The sequence below is a fragment of the Hippocampus zosterae genome, chromosome 21 (assembly GCF_025434085.1).
Source record: "Hippocampus zosterae strain Florida chromosome 21, ASM2543408v3, whole genome shotgun sequence".
NCBI classification, from domain to species: Eukaryota; Metazoa; Chordata; class Actinopteri; order Syngnathiformes; family Syngnathidae; genus Hippocampus; species Hippocampus zosterae.
Window position 1 is genome coordinate 3,303,681 of NC_067471.1, and position 18,285 is coordinate 3,321,965.

Genomic DNA, 18,285 nt, shown 5'->3' on the forward strand with positions numbered 1-18,285 from the left:
AAAGTGCTACTGGTCGGAGAAAGTTGTATGTTAATCGGTGCACGTTCAAGAAGCCAAATCGTAAACAACCGCTTGCAAGCATTTGTTAACACGATAAAGAGTGCCTTCGGTTCATAAATGAACGAGTAATCCTAAAACAATATGTATTTTTCGACGTCTCTTTGCTTTTGGATTCATATATGTGTAAGCTTATGTTAAATTATTAATTGTTTTCATTTTATATTTGAGCATTATATTATTTGGTGTTACAGTTACCTAGGTTATATTCCGTTTAATAATTGCTGAAACAAGTTTATGTTGATATCGTCTGATTGGCTGAAGGAAACCAGGAAGTGTTTGAGTAGCCGGAAAAAGGTGTGTTCTCGTTCGTATGGGAGTTGCGGAGAAGACGTTGAAAAATAAAATCTGCGTTCAAAGGATTACATCTCTCTAAATTATAAAACTTTCTGTTTTGCTAGACAAATTTGTGTTTGCCAAATAATCAACATTTGTTCAGATTGTCTATTAAACACGAAGCTACAATTGAGGTGTGTTTAGGAATGGGGGGCACTGAATAAGAGGCTTTTTCCAATACTGTCACTGTGCAAATGGAGTGAAACTAGAAGCAGTTCACGGTCCCTCTTGAACATGGTTAACACTGTCCCCAAAAATGACTCACCCAGTAATACCTTGAATTGTGATGCAGTCAGATATATTTCAATATCTGTTAGCTTAATGCGAAAACACAATCAAATTTCCGTCAGCAGGCTAATGAAAGTAGCAATAACACTTTAAGCAACAGATATTTGAAGATAAATGGTGAAGCAATCCACGTAGAAAGAAAATAAAAACATACTTGGGCATATATTCTTTATCTGATGAAAAAATAAACGTCAAACTGTTGTAGCTCTGTGCATCATTTAAATTTAACGGTAAAAAGAATTAGGAAGGTTATGACTTTGTGTCACATTTAACCTGAACAGTTTGGAAGGTAATTTTAACAGTCTGCTTGTGAACGCAACTCGAGCTGGAGCGAAAGGAGCTGCCCCTCTCTCAACAGCATCAAATTTTATCTTCTCCCTGGGAGGAATATTCCTCACTGTGAGCTCCGGCTGCAATTCTGCAACAGAATGAAACCCTTTTGTAGCAACCCCAACAAGTCGAACATGCGGGTTTGAGCCTTCGTCGTTCACGGATGCGTCTGGTGGCGCCTGTCGCCTGAGACATCGGTTGCAATCCGCGGCGAGACGCAGACGGATGGGGGAGCGGTCGGACCGAGCCCCTCTGCTGGACTGGGAAGAGGTCCCGTCCGCGGAGAAGCCCACCGGTGTTGACTACAGGGACCGGCTAGCGAGTCCCTCCGACAGCCGCGGTCCGCCGGCTGTCTCCGCGCCGGAGCTTGGGTGGAGCGGCGCTCCGGGGGGTCCAGACGGCTGCGGCGCCCCACCCGCAACCTCCATCACTCAGGCGGGCGCGGATGGAATACGGCGACCCGACGCGCTGGAACATCCCTCGGATTCAGGACCCGGGGATGTGCCGCTGGAAGATCGGATGGTGACGTGGGAGGAAAAGGATCAAATCGTGTCGGTTTTTGTGGTTACGTTCAACACGAGAACAGGTGCGACATCAAATATGCAAGACGTTTGGCCAGACACCTCGTTGGCTTCACCCCATATCTGTGTTAAAACTACATTTATGTTCACTTTTCATTATTACCAATCAAAACAATACGATATTTTTACTATTCCTTACAAAAAAAATCGCAGCGAATGCACGGGGAGAAAAATCTGTGTCTGCATGTCTCAAACAGGTGTGGCCCTGTTTTATGACCTGGCCTTGATTGACAAAATCAGTAAATGATTCGTAATCTTAAAACTGTGACGTCTGTTTTGTTTTCGGGATTCTTGTGAATCAGTGCAGACAAGTTGGCTCATTGATCCACGGGAATGAAAAATAAAACGGCTGGTTCTGTGGAGAAAGCAGCACTCTATGGAGGCTGGGCGCTTGTACTTTTTATTTTTTTTGACAGAGGGCAGTGGGCGCAATAAGGCCTCATCTTCACTGTAATAACATTTTACTCAACTTATTTACGTGAGCTGGGGATTCATCCAATTACAATCATTGCGAAAGGAAACAAATGTCGTTTTTCCTAACTAACTCAGACCAAAAAGTCAATTTCTTTCAATCTCTGGCGGCGAACACATCACCTTTGCCGAAATAGTCCATCCACCAAACAGGTCTACCAAATCAAGATCTCTGATATCTTCCAGTTTCACTCGTGACAAATGGAACCAGCTGCCGCATAACGTTCAGGGTATCGAACGCGCATGTCCGTGTTGTTTTGACATGATTTGTGTGTGTGTGTGTGTGTGGTAGGAAACATGCTTGAGTGGTGCCTACCCAAGGATATAGACCTGGAAGGAGTGGAGTTTAAAGCCATCGCCAGCGGCTCCCACAGAGTCACCACAGACTTCATGTAAGTGGCTCCCGATTTGCATGTCAATATTTGATCAACAAGTTTCAATATTTTGTGACCGTTTCATTCGTATTTTATTGTAAGTATACGGCATGCCGTTACCTTGTCTGATTTTTATTTTATCAAAATGATGCGGCTTTTCGATTGGCTGTTCTTGTCCTGCCCGGCTGATAAGATGTCCACTGTAGGAACCGCTGTCCCTGAAAGGGTTAAAAATAGCCAAGTAGGTTTTGAAAATGTGGCGGGGTTTTATTTTACAATATTTTATGAATAGACCGCAAAGCTAACCGGGCCACATTTAGAAATAATTCAAAAAGAAAAACTAAACCAAATAAACAAATGCACTAAAAATTTAATCGGATTTTATTTGATGAAGCCAACATGTTTAATTATATTCAATACAAAACAAAGAAGCCGAAATGTTGCATATTCCTTTCAGCAGCAGTACATGTAGAATGTATTCCTAAATACCGTTAAAACAAATGTCTACACATTGTCCAAACTATATGACATGCTACATTTCCTGCTAGTATCCCGTATTTTCGTCACTATAAGGCGCTTCAGATTATAAGGCATACCTTCAATGAATGGCCTATTTTAAAACAGTTTTCAAATGTAGGGCGCACCACATTATAAGCCGCACAGAATAGAAGCTTCAAAAGTGGCTGCGGTTGCTTTATGCATCCACTAGAAGGAGCTACGCTAAAGGGTATACAATACAATATAGCTTTATTTATATCATGCTTTCAACAACCGCTGCAGCTGTAACAAAGCGCGTTGCATAACATTTAAAATTCTATATCCAAGAAATCAGAATATTGATCCATATATAAGGCGCATCGGATTATAAGACACACAGAACATTTCATGCTTTTAGGGTGCGCCTTATAGTGCGGAAAATACGGTCAATTTGAATGGAATAAATACAGATTAAAAAAGACATCAAACATGGATATATTTTTTTGGGAAATGTACTTCCTCTTAGCAGAATGTGAAAAAAACAACAAAAAATCCCAACAGATAAATAAATAAATAAAAGAAAAGCAGCTCAGCCATCTGGCCCTGCCGTTGCTTCCATGATTCACAGGCTTTATCTACCCACCCCCCTCTGCCCCCCTCCCAACCCCCAACACGCACACCATGCATGCCCAGCTACTTCCGGAAAGGCTCCTACTTCGGCCTGGCCTGTTTCGCCAACATGGCGGTGGAGAGCACAGCAGAGCGCGGCGCCAGGATGAAGTCGGTGGGCATCCTGTCGCCTTCCTACACTTTGCTCTACCGCTACATGAGCTTCCTGGAGCACCAAGTCAGGTATCATGCCTTAGGTTTTGATTTCTTTTTCATTTTAAAGATGAGGTTGAAATATAGAGTGCTCTGTTAGGGTGAGAAATTCGTCTTGACTTTCCCTCATGACGATTCCTCAACTCTGTGACCTCCAGTCACTCGTGCCTTACTCATCCACTCTTTTCACAAAGAGCGCCCTGTTGCTCACAAAATAGTTGACATCTTGTGGATGCCTTCTCATCCGCCCTTCCTCTCTCCCTTTTTTGAGGGGAGTGGGGCGTTCTCAGCTTTGGAAGCAAGCAGGGTGTTTTTTTTATCTTTTGGCAGACAAAAGCGAAAAATCCAAACATCTTTCAAACAAGACATGCCACTGATTCTCATTCCATGCGCAAGCCAAAACAAAAGTACTTTGGCGCCATCTGGTGGACCCTTTTTTTTAGTTTTGCTTCTTTCTCACACAGCTGAAGTTTCTTGTCAAGCAAGACCTAAATTATTGTTAAACAAAGATGCACATAGACTTTGAGTCCGTGGCCTTCATGCTAACGCTAAATAGCATCTTATATTACCGTGGTTTTTAAATGATGAAAGGACAATTGACAAGTACACAGTCATATATTCTTTGTCCTCTGTGAAAAATGAACACTCCTGATCAACGCATATACAAAACTCTGTCCGATTCTTGCTAGTTCAAGATGTCCTCCAGTTCACAAATCTAAAACCTGTTCATGTTTCACTGCAGCAAGGATGTCATTGTTTTTCCGCTGACTGTGCTTTTTTTTTTCTTTTCCTCCGGAGCCAGGCTCCAACTTCAATCCCCAGGCCACTACTCTCCTTTGGAGGCCTTCTACGAGGACAAGAGGGCACTGCTGCTCCCTAGTGGCGATGACGTCGTTTCACTTTGCCCTATCAGTGCCTGGGGGGTCGCCATCAACCATAGCATGCATCCAGAAATGAAGGTTAAAAACCCACCACAACCCCCCGGTTCTGCATTTTTTCCCCACCACTCTCATTTTAAAGAGGTTGTTGCCAGATCACCCACCCGGCAGGCTGCATGTCCCAGTTCATCCGCTTCTTCGGCGAGCAGATCATGGTGCTGTGGAAGCTGGCGCTGCTGCGGCGGCGAATCCTCATTTTTTCTCCGCCGCCCGTGGGCGTGGTCTGCTACCGAGGTGCGGAGAAACAGCTGGCTTTTGAAAGCTAAAAAAAACGACACTTGGTGTGTGTTTTATCGCTCTTGTCCCCACCACATCTTAGTGTACTGCTGCTGTTGCCTGGCAAACATTTCCATCCCGGGAGTGGGCGTGGCCGTGCCCGAGTTCAGGCCTTTCTTCTACGTCAACGTGGCTGACATTAGCGCGCTGGAGAATGAGCTCTCCTATGTGGCATGTGAGTGAAACGTCACGGTAACATACAGTTGATGCCCACGTTAATTTTGCCTTTTATTTTAAGTTGGGTCATAAAATTGGTTAATGAAGCCGATTTGAAAAATGATGTCCATTGTAAAACAACAACAAAACAAAACATTAGTAAAATAAACCGTTTTAGATGTATCGAACGATTAGTTAATATATTAATTCTAAATTAATATTTAAATAGACAAATACAATTTTACACACACAAACACATATGTATGCATACTTTTACATATACTCCATATTTGATCTTTAATATTTGGTCAATATTTTTACTGTAAATAATGAAAAAAAATAATGCTCAGATTAAATGTTTGTGGTGCGTTTTTTTATCTTGTGATCACACAATATCATATTAGAGAAATAAACAATGATGTCTGTGCATTCAGCATGATATATGTTTACAGTCACTAACAAAAAAAAACGCACATAGACATTCTATTTTCATTTTTTAAAATTCGATGTTTGGTAAATTGAAAAACAAATTCTGTAAAATAAATTCTAAAATAAGCCTATTCATATAAATACATTTGAGAAATTTATTTTATTGTTTGAAGTAAAGTATAATTAATCAGTTCAGATGGATGAATTATAAAGATGTTTAAAACCATTAAAAAAATTGTTCAGATCATTCAAATAAATTGTACACCTTGTATATTTGCGACATTTATGATAATAGAATAACATTTTCTATAAATAACATCACCTCACGCCGGGGGAGGCGCTCAGGAGGCATCCGAATCAGATGCCCAAGCCACCTCATCTGGCTCCTCTCGATATGGAGGAGAAGCGGCTTGACTCTGAGCCCCTCCCGGATGACCGAGCTTCTCACCTTATCTCTAAGGGAGAGCCCGGACACCCTGCGGAGAAAACTCATTTCGGCCGCTTGTAACCGGGATCTCATTCTTTCGGTCATGACCCATAGCTCGTGACCATAGATGAGGGTTGGAACGTAGATCGACCGGTAAATTGAGAGCTTCGCCCTTTGGCTCAGCTCCTTCTTCACCACGACAGACCGATACAACGTCCGCATCACAGCAGACGCTGCACCAATCCGCCTGTCGATCTCCCGCTCCCTTCTGCTCCCACTCGTGAACAAGACCCCAAGATACTTGAACTCCTCCACTTGGGGCAAGATCTCCTCCCCGACCCGGAGGGGGCACTCCACCCTTTTTCGACTGCGGACCATGGTTTCAGATTTGGAGGTGCTGATCTTCATCCCAACCGCTTCACACTCGGCTGCGAAACGCTCCAGTGAGAGTTGGAGAGCCCTGTTTGAAGGAGCCAACAGCACCACATCATCTGCAAAAAGCAGGGATGCAATACTGAGGCCCCCAAAACGGACCCCCTCAACGCTTCGGCTGCGCCTAGAAATTCTGTCCATAAAGGTTATGAACAGAATCGGTGACAAAGGGCAGCCTTGGCGGAGTCCTACCCCCACTGGAAACGATTCCGACTTACTGCCGGCAATGCAAACCAAACTCTGACATCGGTGGTATAGTGACCGAACAGCCCGTATCATGGGGTTCGGTACCCCATACCCTCGAAGCACCCCCCACCGAACTCCCCGAGGGACACGGTCAAACGCCTTCTCCAAGTCCACAAAACACATGTAGACTGGTTGGGCGAATTCCCACATACCCTCGAGGACCCTGCTAAGGGTGTAGAGCTGGTCCACTGTTGCACGGCCGGGACGAAAACCACACTGCTCCTCCTCAATCTGAGGCTCGACTTCCTGACGGACCCTCCTCTCCAGCACCCCTGAATAGACCTTACCAGGGAGGCTGAGGAGTGTGATCTCTCTATAGTTGGAACACACCCTCCGGTCCCCCTTTTTAAAAAGAGGGACTACCATCCCGGTCTGCCAATCCAGAGGCACTCTCCCTGTTGACCACGCGATGTTGCAGAGGCGTGTCAACCAGGACAGCCCCACAACATCCAGAGCCTTGAGGAACTCCGGGCGGATCTCATCCACCCCTGGGGCCTTGCCACCAAGGAGCTTTTTAACCACATCGGTGACTTCAGCCACAGAGATAGGAGAGCCCACCTCAGAGTCCCCGGGCTCTGCTTCCTCCAAGGAAGACGTGTTGGTGGAGTTGAGGAGGTCTTCGAAGTACTCTGCCACCGGTTCACAACGTCCCGAGTCGAAGTCAGCAGCGCCCCATCCCCACTGTACACAGTGTTAGTGGTGCACTGCTTCCCCCTCCTGAGACGTCGTGTGGTGGGCCAGAATTTCCTCGAAGCCGTCCGGAAGTCGGCTTCCATGGCCTCACCAAACTCTTCCCACGCTCGGGTTTTTGCCTCTGCGACCACCGAAGCTGCGTTCCGCTTGGCCAGTCGATACCCGTCAGCTGCCTCTGGGGTCCCACAGGCCATAAAGGCTCGATAGGACTCCTTCTTCAGCTTGACGGCATCCCTTACTGCTGGTGTCCACCAGCGAGTACGGGGGTTGCCGCCACGACAGGCACCAACCACCTTACGGCCACAACTCAGATTGGCCGCCTCAACAATAGAGGCACGGAACATTGTCCACTCGGGCTCAATGTCCCCCGCCTCTCCCGGAAGATGGGAAAAGCTCTGTCGAAGGTGGGAGTTGAAACTCCTTCTGACAGGGGATTCCGCCAGACGCTCCCAACAAACCCTCACAATACGTTTGGGTCTGCCAGGACGGACCGACATCTTCCGCCACCATCGGAGCCGGGGGGCAATGAGTATGCCCACACCTGCTCTGCGCCTCTCACCGTGAGCAACTCCAGAGTGGAAGAGAGTCCAACCCCTCTCGAGAGAACTGGTACCAGAACCCAGGCTGTGTGTGGAGGCAAGTCCGACTATATCAGGTCGGAAATTCTCTGCCTCACTCACCAGCTCGGGCTCCTTCCCTGCCAGAGAGGTGACATTCCATGTCCCAAGAGCTAGCTTCTGCAGCCGAGGATCGGACTGCCAGTGTCCCCGCTTTTGGCTGCCGCCCAGCTCACATTGCACCCCTTTGGCCCCTCTCATGGGTGGTGAGCCCACGGGAAGGGGGACCCACGTTGCCTCTTCGGGCTGTGCCCGCTCCTTAGCTCCTCGGATCATTGGGACACACAAACCCCTCCACCACGGTAAGGTGACGGCTCACGGAGGGGACATGCAAAACACTCTGACTTTTTTTTTCTCACTTAATTAATTATTTTATTGGGCAGTGTGATCCCCGAATCTCCCCCGCCCGCCCCCAACTTCTCGCCGCTTTTTCCTGGAAAACACATGTCATAGGTTGAAGAATTTGGGGGTATAAACATGTCCCCCCCCAACCCCGAATCACATTTTAGTGGCCGTCATCATATACGGATTTTCGCGATTGGCGAGTCCCTATCACACACGAATTACAGGGATTGTCATTGATTATGAACCGTCTCTCCATTAAAAAAAAAAATCCAAGTTTTGCACACCCGCATGGTTACTATGCGCAGGTACGACCGAAAAGATCTTCGAGGAGAAGCGGGATCTCTACGACGTCTACGTGGACAATCAGAACGTCAAGACTTACAGGGAGGGTCTCAAACCACTGCTCCGCATCAGCCCAGCCGACCGGGAGAAATATCGCAAGCTCACTGAGGAAAGGTGTGTCATGTAACAAAAGAAAATAAAATCCGTCAACATCAGTCATACTGAATGCCGATTGTATGATTTAACTGTCGCAGGAAGATGCTGTTGTACTCTCAGGAGGAGAATGGCGACTGCGTGTCCAGTGAAGAGGATCTCTTTATTCTGTAAGGTCACACAAATTGAAAAAAAATGAGTCGGATTCAGGGGTCAGGAAACGTCTCTCGCATTTGATTGTTGAAGTGGGCAGATGGACAAGGTCATTATGTAATTGAGTAACCTGATAACATGTTCAGCTGTCATGACCGCTGTCCCCGAAAAGGGTTCATGTCAAATATTTTAATCCGAAAAGCGTGCACATACTGCAACGTATATTTTGACTTCAGGTTTTTCCTGGAGCAGAACAACCGGATTTTCCAGACCCTGAACGAGGTGGCCGCCAGTCCTGACCCGACGCTGACTACGGAGAGCATGAGGGCCATGGGACTGGACCCGCACGGCGATCGGCTCTTCCTGCTCCACCTGCTGGAGATCTACGGTTTTGACGCGCTGCTGGTGTCCGACCAGCTTTGCTGCAGCTGAGACGCCGATTCCGCCTTCTGGATGGCTTCTCGGCCGCAAATAGCCGCCTCCTCATTTATTAATTTTTTTTTTAAATCTTCCTCTGCTGCCAGTGGGTCGAGCAACCCCCGCCCCCCACTCCAACCTGGATACTGTGTTGCATGACCGGTGAACACAGCCTGCCGTTCTGTAAATATTGTTTTGCCTTTCCCATGTGGGTCTCCTCAGGCCTAGTTGAAGCATTTATGTACAAATCAACATTTCATTTGTAAAATGTGAACACTGTCGTTGAAGGATGTATCTGTTTTTTTTCTTCTTCTTAACCATAGCTGAGACCAAATTGAAATCTTTTCAACGGGCTCAAAGTGGCGTCGACACGGATTTATTTAGCCCGCTGCCAGCTGAGCCTCCGCGTCCAACGTCCAGTTGGAGTTGGAACACTAATCAAGACGAACGCAGGCCCTTGGGGAGGAAGCTAAGTCATTTTCTGCTAGCTTTCGTGGTACCTTGACTTACGAATGTCATTTGTTTAGCATCCATCACTCATATCTTAAATCATCTTGCCCCACTGACGTGAATGAAAATCAACAACAAAAAAAATATGTAGAAATTTTAGCAAGGACATAAAGTTACAAATGACTTGGGCCAGTATGCTACCATGCTAACCTTTTTTCCTCAATATTGATGCTACTTTCATTACCCCCCCCCCAATTTTGCTGCTGTGGACTGAAAATTTCCCCAATGTGGGACAAATAAAGGTTATCTTATCTTATTAGCCCCCCTACAGTATTTCCTATGATGTATTATCATTAAGCTAGCAGACTTTTAGCAAAGACCACGCTACGGTACTCTGTGTAGCGCTTGACCAAAAAAAAAACAAAAAAAATAACCCGATTTGAATAAAGCTCCTTTATTTGATTTAAAATATGAGTAACTGCCATCGTTTCACTTTGAAACATTGAATTGTGTTTTGGTTTCGCTTTACAGCTCATTTCAGCTGAGTGGCCATAAACACAACAGTTAGCCGTATTCTCTCACTTTTTTTTCTTAACAAAACGTCAAGTTAGAGCATTCTTAAGTCAAAGTACCACTGGAGTTTCCCTACGGCTACATATAACTATTGAACACCGGATCAAATGAATGTGTTTACTAAAAAGCAATTCCAATCCAGTAAAGCCTCATTGTTTTCCCCGACCGAATTGTACAGGGCTCAAGCAAACCTCTTACTAGTAGCAGTAGGGGACACTCTGGTTCATGTTAAAACTATTTATTTATTTTACTGTCAACCATTTCAGAAATAAAAAGTGGCCCCACCGCCTGTGAGGAAATCGCAGTTCTCTTGTTTGAATGTTGCCCGTTCCTAAACGATAACAAATTCTTCCCCGCTGGATTCGCTGGCGCAGTCGTCTGAGCCCCTCGCGGCCGCCCTGAGAGCGGCCAACCAGGCTCGTTTGACGTCCGCGTGGTCGCAGGTGAACTTGTGGCAGCTTTTGGATTGTCTTAAATTGAAGCAGGATTGTCCATGGAGCTCCGGAGGGGGATCTTCCACTATGCAGCCCAGCAGAGAAATACAGGAGAGAGGCTTTGTATCCTGAATGGGAGGGGGGGGGGGGGGGGGGGGGGAGAAAAAAGTAAAAAGGTAAGTCATAATTTTGTAGTTAGGGGGAAAAAATGTAATTTACCTGTTGAGCTACATATAAAGAGAGGACCAGCGGTTGCATTTTGTTGATGACAGCAAACACCCGCTGCCACGTTTTGGGATAGTCGCTGTATTGCAGGAAGCCGCTCATTATGCAGGACGCTGACAAAGGCCCCGACTGAGGGGGAGGGCAAAAAAAAAAAAAAGGTACTACATTTAGACTCACACTCTGGATTTAGATCGGGGATGGGCAAAGTTTGGCCCCTAATCAGGTCTACTAACCTTTTACACTATAGAGAGTCTTACATTGTGCTTATGTCAGTTTTTCTAAAATTAGCCATTTACTATCAAATGCAAAAATATTCAATACTTTTTAAAAATAATACTAATACAAAATGAACATGCATTTTTATGAGCACAGTAGGCTGGTTATGCACAGTTGCTCATTGTAAATATATTATTTGCATAACATTAAAAGTTTGTGAAATATATTTGAATTGACTTCACATCTCAATTATTGCTAAAATAAAATTAAAATTTTTGTTTTGGTGAATTAAATTCTTTAATGACAAAAATAGAATTTACTTGGATGTTTTTTTTTAACTGTCATTAATTGTCAATAAAACTCGGTTATTTGAAATGCATTTTTTTCATGTGCACAGACGGACATTTTTTGAAAATTGTTTGCTCTTACTCAAACATTTTATTTCAAATAAATTCATTTGAAATGCTCACATTCAAAAAGGAGCATGATTTATTTGTTTAACCCTTTCAGGCACAGCGGCCATCATGTTAGCATGTTACAGGGTGAATGAAAGGATTAATAACGATCAACTTTTTTTCCAAGAATGACCTAGTCGACCCCTTGGGCCCACCCACTCCTTTTATTCGACCCACTCACCTCAGCTGTTGGCCTCTTAGTGCTCTCGGCCCTCCTTCCTCTCTGCGCCGTCAAGATGGAGTAGCAGGATTTGCACACCTTGTTCAGCTTGTTGCCGTCATACGCCAGCGGCACCTTGTTGTCTGAGCACTTCCAGCACACCACGCAGCCGCAGGCCCGGCAGTGATGTCGGCGTCTGGTCAGCGGGTTGAAGGGCTCCCGACACTTCATGCACAGGGTCACTTCGTTGTCGCGGATCCAGCGAGGGGCGCGCCGCCCGAGCTCCTCCGCCTGGGGAAACGAGAGCCCTCAGCCCGGATGCCGCCGGCCGTATTGCAGGTAGTCTCCCCACTTACCGGCTCCTCCACATTTAGCTCCTTAGATGCCAACTTGAACGTCTCGTTTTTCTTCTGGAACACGTCAATGGCGTCCCGGATGACCTGGAGAACAAATGTGAAGTTCATATTTTCCCACACCAGGTAACATGACACTTATTGTAACAAACGCGGCGTTGCCTTGATTGAAATGTCATTAAGTCAACAAAAGGGATGCCGTTACCTTTATCCACTCATCTCGGTCCTGTTCAGAGCTAGAAAAAAAGCAAATCAAAATCAATATGGTGCCGTCTGACCTTACGTACAAGTAATCAAAATCGATTTATTGTCATTGTGGAATGCCCCGTTTTCTCAGATGGCAAAAAAAAGCTAAGCTAAGTCGTTTTCTGCTGGGTGTCGTGGTACCTTGACTTACGAATGTCATTTGTTTAGCATCCGTCACTCATATCTTAAATCATCTTGCCCCACAGACGTGAATGGAAATCAACAAAAAATGTTTTTGAAATTTTAGCAAAGACAAAGTTACAAATGACTTGGGTCAGTATGCTACCATAAAACTCCTTTATTTGATTTAAAAGATGAGTGACTGCTATCGTTTCACTTTGAAACATTGAATTGTGTTTTGGTTTCGCTTTACAGCTCATTTCAGCTGAGTGGCCATAAACACAACAGTTAGCCGTATTCTCACACTTTTTTTTCTTAACAAAACGTCAAGTTAGAGCATTCTTAAGTCAAAGTACCACTGGAGTTTCCCTACGGCTACATATAACTATTGAACACCGGATCAAATGAATGTGTTTACTAAAAAGTAATTCCAATCCAGTAAAGCAGGTATGTCCAAAGTCCGGCCCGCGGTCGAATTTCATCCGGCCCTCGGCCCCTGTCATAAAATCAGTGCCGTCTGGCCCGCAGGTTGGGCGCAATGGAACACGTGTTGCATTGACTGAGGTCTCGTAGACTGGTGAGTGATGTTTCATAGAGTACTGCTTCCCTCTAGTGGCTAAATGAGTAATAGCATTCACTAAATGAGTAATAGCATTTAGACACTAGAGGGCATCACTCACGAGTTAACAAGACATCACTCCGTGTTTATAATGACTGATATGTCATATTTCAAATGATCCTTGCAGTTGTGGATATGTGTATTGCTTGTTCATTTCCCTGTTGTTCGAGTCAAAGGTTTTGTGACTATTGAAAAGTCATGGTGATACATTTTATGTTTCAAATCAATTTGCACTCAGGAGACTTCTGTTTAAGAAAAAGTCAAGTGAATAAACAGTTGAATGTGATATACCTGTTTCAAATGAACCAAAAGAAATTCTTAAGATTGTTGAAATTAAAATAAAAATGCAAATGTGAAACAGACTGGCTTACTAAAATTTGTTGAACAATATTGTTGTTCAATGTAAAGAATGTCAGCCAAGGTCGGCCCCCTCGACATTTTACCACGTAAAATCTGGCCCCCTTGGCAAAAAGTTTGGACACCCCTGCAGTAAAGCCTCATTGTTTTCCCCGACCGAATTGTACAGGGCTCAAGCAAACCTCTTACTAGTAGCAGTAGGGGACACTCTGGTTCATGTTAAAACTATTTATTTATTTTACTGTCAACCATTTCAGAAATAAAAAGTGGCCCCACCGCCTGTGAGGAAATCGCAGTTCTCTTGTTTGAAACAGAGAACTGAAGAAAACATGAAGAGAGTGTGGGAGCACAGTAATGATTTTGATAAACAACCTAATCTAAAAAAGGACGCATACCTGGTCTGGAGCTCCAGGGTTTTCTCCTTCCCCGACACCTGGAAGGTGTACGGGTGGTCCTCATTGGTGGTTCGCTGCACCTGCATGCCGTCCATTCCGATACGGCAGCGCACCGTAAAGCGCTGGCCTGCCAGGCTGAACTTTGGCGTGCAGCACAGCAGGAAGTTGTTAAACTGTGCAATAAGACAAATAGAGTTTGTAAATTGAATTTGGCCATGAGGGATAAATTAAATAGTTTTACCAGAAAGAGGTGGCGCTCCATGGCAGACATGTTCCTCGCCGCGAGCTTGAGCAAACGCCCCTCCCTGAGGAACTCGTTGGTGGGGTTCACCACTTCCTCCTCGCCGACCATCTCGTAGATCTCCAGCAACCTCTTGATGCTCTCCTACGAGACAAAAAACGTTTGAAAAAAATTGAGCATCGGAAGATGAAGATGAAGTGCAAGGCGACTGACAGCTTGATGGACGGCACTGTTTGAGTGATTGGCAGCCATGGAAATCGTCTGCAGGGATTCTGTGCCGAAGAGAGATAAAGAAAGTCCAAACTGGTTCAACGTGATATTTGCTGAATATCAAGTCGGATGACGCCGAGTGACGACACTCACGCTGAGCAAACTCATAGTCCGGGTTACTCGAGGGTACAGTTTTGACGTAATCCCTGAGCAACATCTCATAGCGAGGGATTCTCTGGACCGGTTCCAACATGTGATGCTGCAGAGTGAGATTGACGCACACTTCCTGACTCTATATGGAGAAAAATAAGAGCTCTTATAAATAAGAATGTTATGCATCTTCAGCGAGGAACTGATTTGATTTTCCTACCTGGATGTCCTGGATGATATTGCGGAAAGCGGATGAGCGCTCGGTCCAGAGTCTCACCAACTCCATGGCCTGGTCGAAGTTCCTGACGTAATCGGCGTACATCCTCAGGAAGGGAGCGTGCTGCAGGAGGACGTTGCCCAAACCTGGACGCTCATGCCTCAATGGGGGAAAAACAAAAACAAAATACAACTTCAATCTTGTGGTGACTGGTGGCCCCACATTCATCAGGAACCTGAAAATGAAATTACAAAGTGCCCGTTGACCTACACCCCCACCACGAATAGCGAAAACCCAGGAGGAACTGCCCATGTTCTGCTCACTTCAAGATACTTGCCACCAGATCAAACAGCGAAGCCAGATCGACAAACATTTTAAAAACTGGATTCCGTTTTTTGTCACAGGATGTGGACCAACCAGTGTCCGATGCAGTCTTCCAGGTCAGGCAGCAGGAACTGACTGTGGAAGGAGTAGATAGATGAAATGTTGGAGAAGATGTTTCGGACCACGTCGGCCGGAAAGGAGCCACGTCCGGCCTCGTCCGTTAATTGCAGACAGAAAACCTGCAAAGGGAATACTGGTGTAAGACTTTTCAAGACCATAGACTTTCAAGACCCCCCCCACTGACCTGGTCCAGGAGGTGAAGGCGGGCAACGTAGGCCCTCTCCGTGTGAAGGAGTTCACTGACTATTTTGAACAGCTTTTGCTCCGTGTTCTCCTCCTTTAGCCCCTCAGTCTTCTTCTCAACGCTCTCCTTGCAGTTTTGGTCTTCACGTGGAGTCTCAGTCCATTTGCAAGAGAACCGGGATCCCACGCGGACCTTGGAGCCTTCATCGGCACGGATGGGATCGGTTTGTAGGTTCGGAGTGACTTCGCGCTCGGTGCGATTGAGTCTCTGGTCCGTTGGGGCTTTGACGGTGATGGTGGGTCGACTGCGCAAGGCAGAACCTTCTGCCATATCCGATGGAGTTCTGGAAAAACGAACCTGGCGTTATTGAGTCGCAGTGCGAGAAAGAACTGAATCGCAAATCGCAGGCCAGAGTTATTGTCATGACGGACAGTAACAGTTCTGGACCAAAAGAAATACCGCGACTTAAGAGTCGAATGAAAGTTTTGTACAAAAATCAAGAAGTAGACTCTATAAAACCAAAAATCCAACCTTTCATCCAAGTACACGATGAGATCCGGCACACTCAAAGACTTCCCAGAGTGCTTCTTTTGTCCCTCAGTCTTCCCGCTTGGGATCCTGTTCAATCCCAGCCAGGATTTTGAGTTACTGGCAGGGGTGTAGCTGCCCATCTTTCCCTGAATGGGGCTCGGGGTTTTCAGTAGTCCTGAGAGGGGGCTTCGGTTTTTCGGGGACAACTTGGCCGGACTGTGGCCTCCCTCCCTCAAGGGACTGCATTTGTGGATACCTCTCTTGCCCGAACTTGGAGACAACAATGCCGGACTGCTCGCAAGTTTGGGGATCTTCTGAGAAGGGGACAGGCTGGTAGGGCTTAAACGTGGCTCACTGAGAAAACCCGGTCCCAGTTTGTTAGGACTACGGCACATGTGGTAGCATGTCGCTTGGGTCGGCGTGTTGTCTTCATTCAAATGCCATGGGGGGAGCCCAGATGAAGACGGTAGTCCACTCCTCATTGGAGTCTGGAGGTGCGCAGGCTTTGGAGGCACTGCAAGTACACAGAAAGCATCTCATGTCAGAATCGACTCTGTTGAGCTCAAAGCAGACTTGAGCTCACCTTGTGGCTTGCAGGGAGTTTTCTTGGATGGACTTATTCCATCTTGGCGTTTGGAATTGGGCGCTGATTCGCAGGTGCTGTTGCAAGAACCGCCGCTTACCACTGAAATAAACGTGCACCGTTTTAGACCAGGTGTCAGATGGTGCATTTCGTTAGTGTTATAACGTCGTTCCCTTAAAAATCATCATGTTCACCCATTCGGAAACCATCTTGAAAGCTTTGACCCCAAATCTGACTGTAGCTTTTTAACACATTGACATTTTTTAAATCGATTTGAGGCAGTGAGTCAACTTTTTTTTGACAAGAGTCACAAGTATAGTGGTAAAAATCAGCAAGATGCAGTCATTGACACACACAAATCCGCACTAACCTACATCCTTCAGCTCATCTCTACGGCACTGATAACTTCGTGGGCCAACCTTCCATGAATTGAAGCTTTTACAGTTCATTCCCGAGGCTCTGCTGAACTGATCTGCTCGTCGTGCCAGTGAGCCCATGTCTCAACTATGTCACACTTCTGCTTTCTCAGTTCTGCGTCACTTGTCAGCATATAGAAGGGGTGGCCTCTCGTTAGAGGCTCAAGGGTGACATTTTCCATTGCAGAAAACACTTGAAATCAATTTCCGGATGGGATTTCAACGCAGGGGTGACACATTCGTCACTTATATGAAGAAGGATAGGAAGATGTGATGCTTGGCACTGATGACTCCATAATTCTATCAGTACCATCAGGGCACGAATTAGACAAGAGGGGTAAAACAAACCCTTTAGGAGAGGAACAACTGAGCCTTTGTGTGTGCGTGCTGCTGCTGTGTGTGAAAGTGCCAAACAAACAGCAAAAGAGCGAAGTCCAGGCTGAAGCAGGGGAAAGAGATTTGCCTCAATAATCCCACAGGCACCAATTAACACGATTCACAATGAATATATTCAACACATGGCGTCTTTGTACGCAAATTGACATACTATGAAGTGACGTAAGTGTAGTTTCAAATTTCACTGTCGTCATTTTATATTAATTCATACCCAGTGTGGTTAATTGGCTTCAAATAACTCTAAAAGACAATGACGCGAGGTATTTTCGATTTTATTTCCTTGAGCGTATTTCACGTGAGCAAATTAGCTAAAAGGGTGATTTTTAGGGAGTGCAGCTCACCTGCGCGACAATCCGCGTCAGCGCCTTTCGCCTTCCGTCGTACCGCCACGCGTCGGAACTCCTCGGCGTCGCGGCTGCTGCTGTTCAGCGTCAAACTATTCCTCTTCTTCAGGTCGAACATGGTCAAGGTGTCTCAACTCGCTGTGGCGACCAAGTTCTGTCAATGTGGGTGAGTGAAAGAAGGCCAGAAAATTGAGTGGTGTGATGTGCGTGTGGCAAAGTGGGTGTGTCAGAGCTGCTGCAGTTAATTATGGAGAGGTGGAGGACTCCATTTGCTATTTCCACAATACGACATCAAGATGGCGCCAGAGTGCCAATCCTAATCCTCAACACTTGTTGACAACTGTTGTTTGTATTTTTAGTTGATTTTCTTGGGATTATACGAAAAAAAAGATTGCATTGTACATACACACCAACAAATGTATCAAATTTAACAAGATACATAGAATACATTTAGACAGAGCAAACAGCGGAACTCTATCTGCCCTCGCAAATGACGTCATATATATATATTTTTTTAATAGCTAGCTTCTATTGCGAGCAAAGAGTTTAATTCTTTTATGTGTGCATGAAGGACGATTTTTAGCTCGGGTTGGACTACATAAACGAGGTATTTTGCTTTTGAAGCAGTACTTTTTAATTGGCAACTTCTAGCTAGGTAGCGAGTTA

The 18,285-nt window shown here is 45.6% G+C and overlaps 2 protein-coding genes and 1 long non-coding RNA gene across 4 annotated transcripts; 2 read left to right on the forward strand and 1 right to left on the reverse strand.

Moving 5' to 3' along the window:
- The first annotated feature begins 549 nt into the window (after positions 1–549).
- LOC127593903 (DENN domain-containing protein 11-like) lies at positions 550–10,622 on the forward strand. The gene is made up of 9 exons (XM_052055654.1): positions 550–1,597; positions 2,356–2,455; positions 3,608–3,766; positions 4,539–4,695; positions 4,770–4,908; positions 4,994–5,125; positions 8,601–8,751; positions 8,832–8,900; positions 9,120–10,622. The coding sequence occupies exons 1-9, from the start codon at positions 1,237–1,239 to the stop codon at positions 9,313–9,315; spliced, it is 1,464 nt and encodes a 487-aa protein (XP_051911614.1). The 5' UTR covers positions 550–1,236; the 3' UTR covers positions 9,316–10,622.
- On the reverse strand, positions 10,546–17,853 carry LOC127593900 (FYVE, RhoGEF and PH domain-containing protein 4-like). 2 transcript variants are annotated; one of them, XM_052055647.1, is made up of 15 exons: positions 17,617–17,853; positions 16,464–16,565; positions 15,881–16,394; positions 15,350–15,692; positions 15,139–15,284; positions 14,725–14,881; positions 14,508–14,646; positions 14,358–14,416; positions 14,145–14,288; positions 13,904–14,076; positions 12,372–12,402; positions 12,170–12,253; positions 11,835–12,104; positions 10,977–11,111; positions 10,546–10,885 (listed from the first exon to the last, which is right to left on the reverse strand). In XM_052055647.1, the coding sequence occupies exons 1-15, from the start codon at positions 17,735–17,737 to the stop codon at positions 10,655–10,657; spliced, it is 2,649 nt and encodes an 882-aa protein (XP_051911607.1). In that variant the 5' UTR covers positions 17,738–17,853; the 3' UTR covers positions 10,546–10,654. The 2 variants fall into 2 exon arrangements, with proteins under 2 accessions (XP_051911607.1, XP_051911606.1); XM_052055646.1 differs by lacking the exon at positions 17,617–17,853 and adding an exon at positions 16,834–16,960.
- LOC127593915 (uncharacterized) lies at positions 12,149–16,589 on the forward strand. The gene is made up of 2 exons (XR_007960548.1): positions 12,149–12,292; positions 15,126–16,589. It is a non-coding gene; the product is annotated as an uncharacterized LOC127593915 (long non-coding RNA).
- Positions 17,854–18,285: the final 432 nt, after the last annotated feature.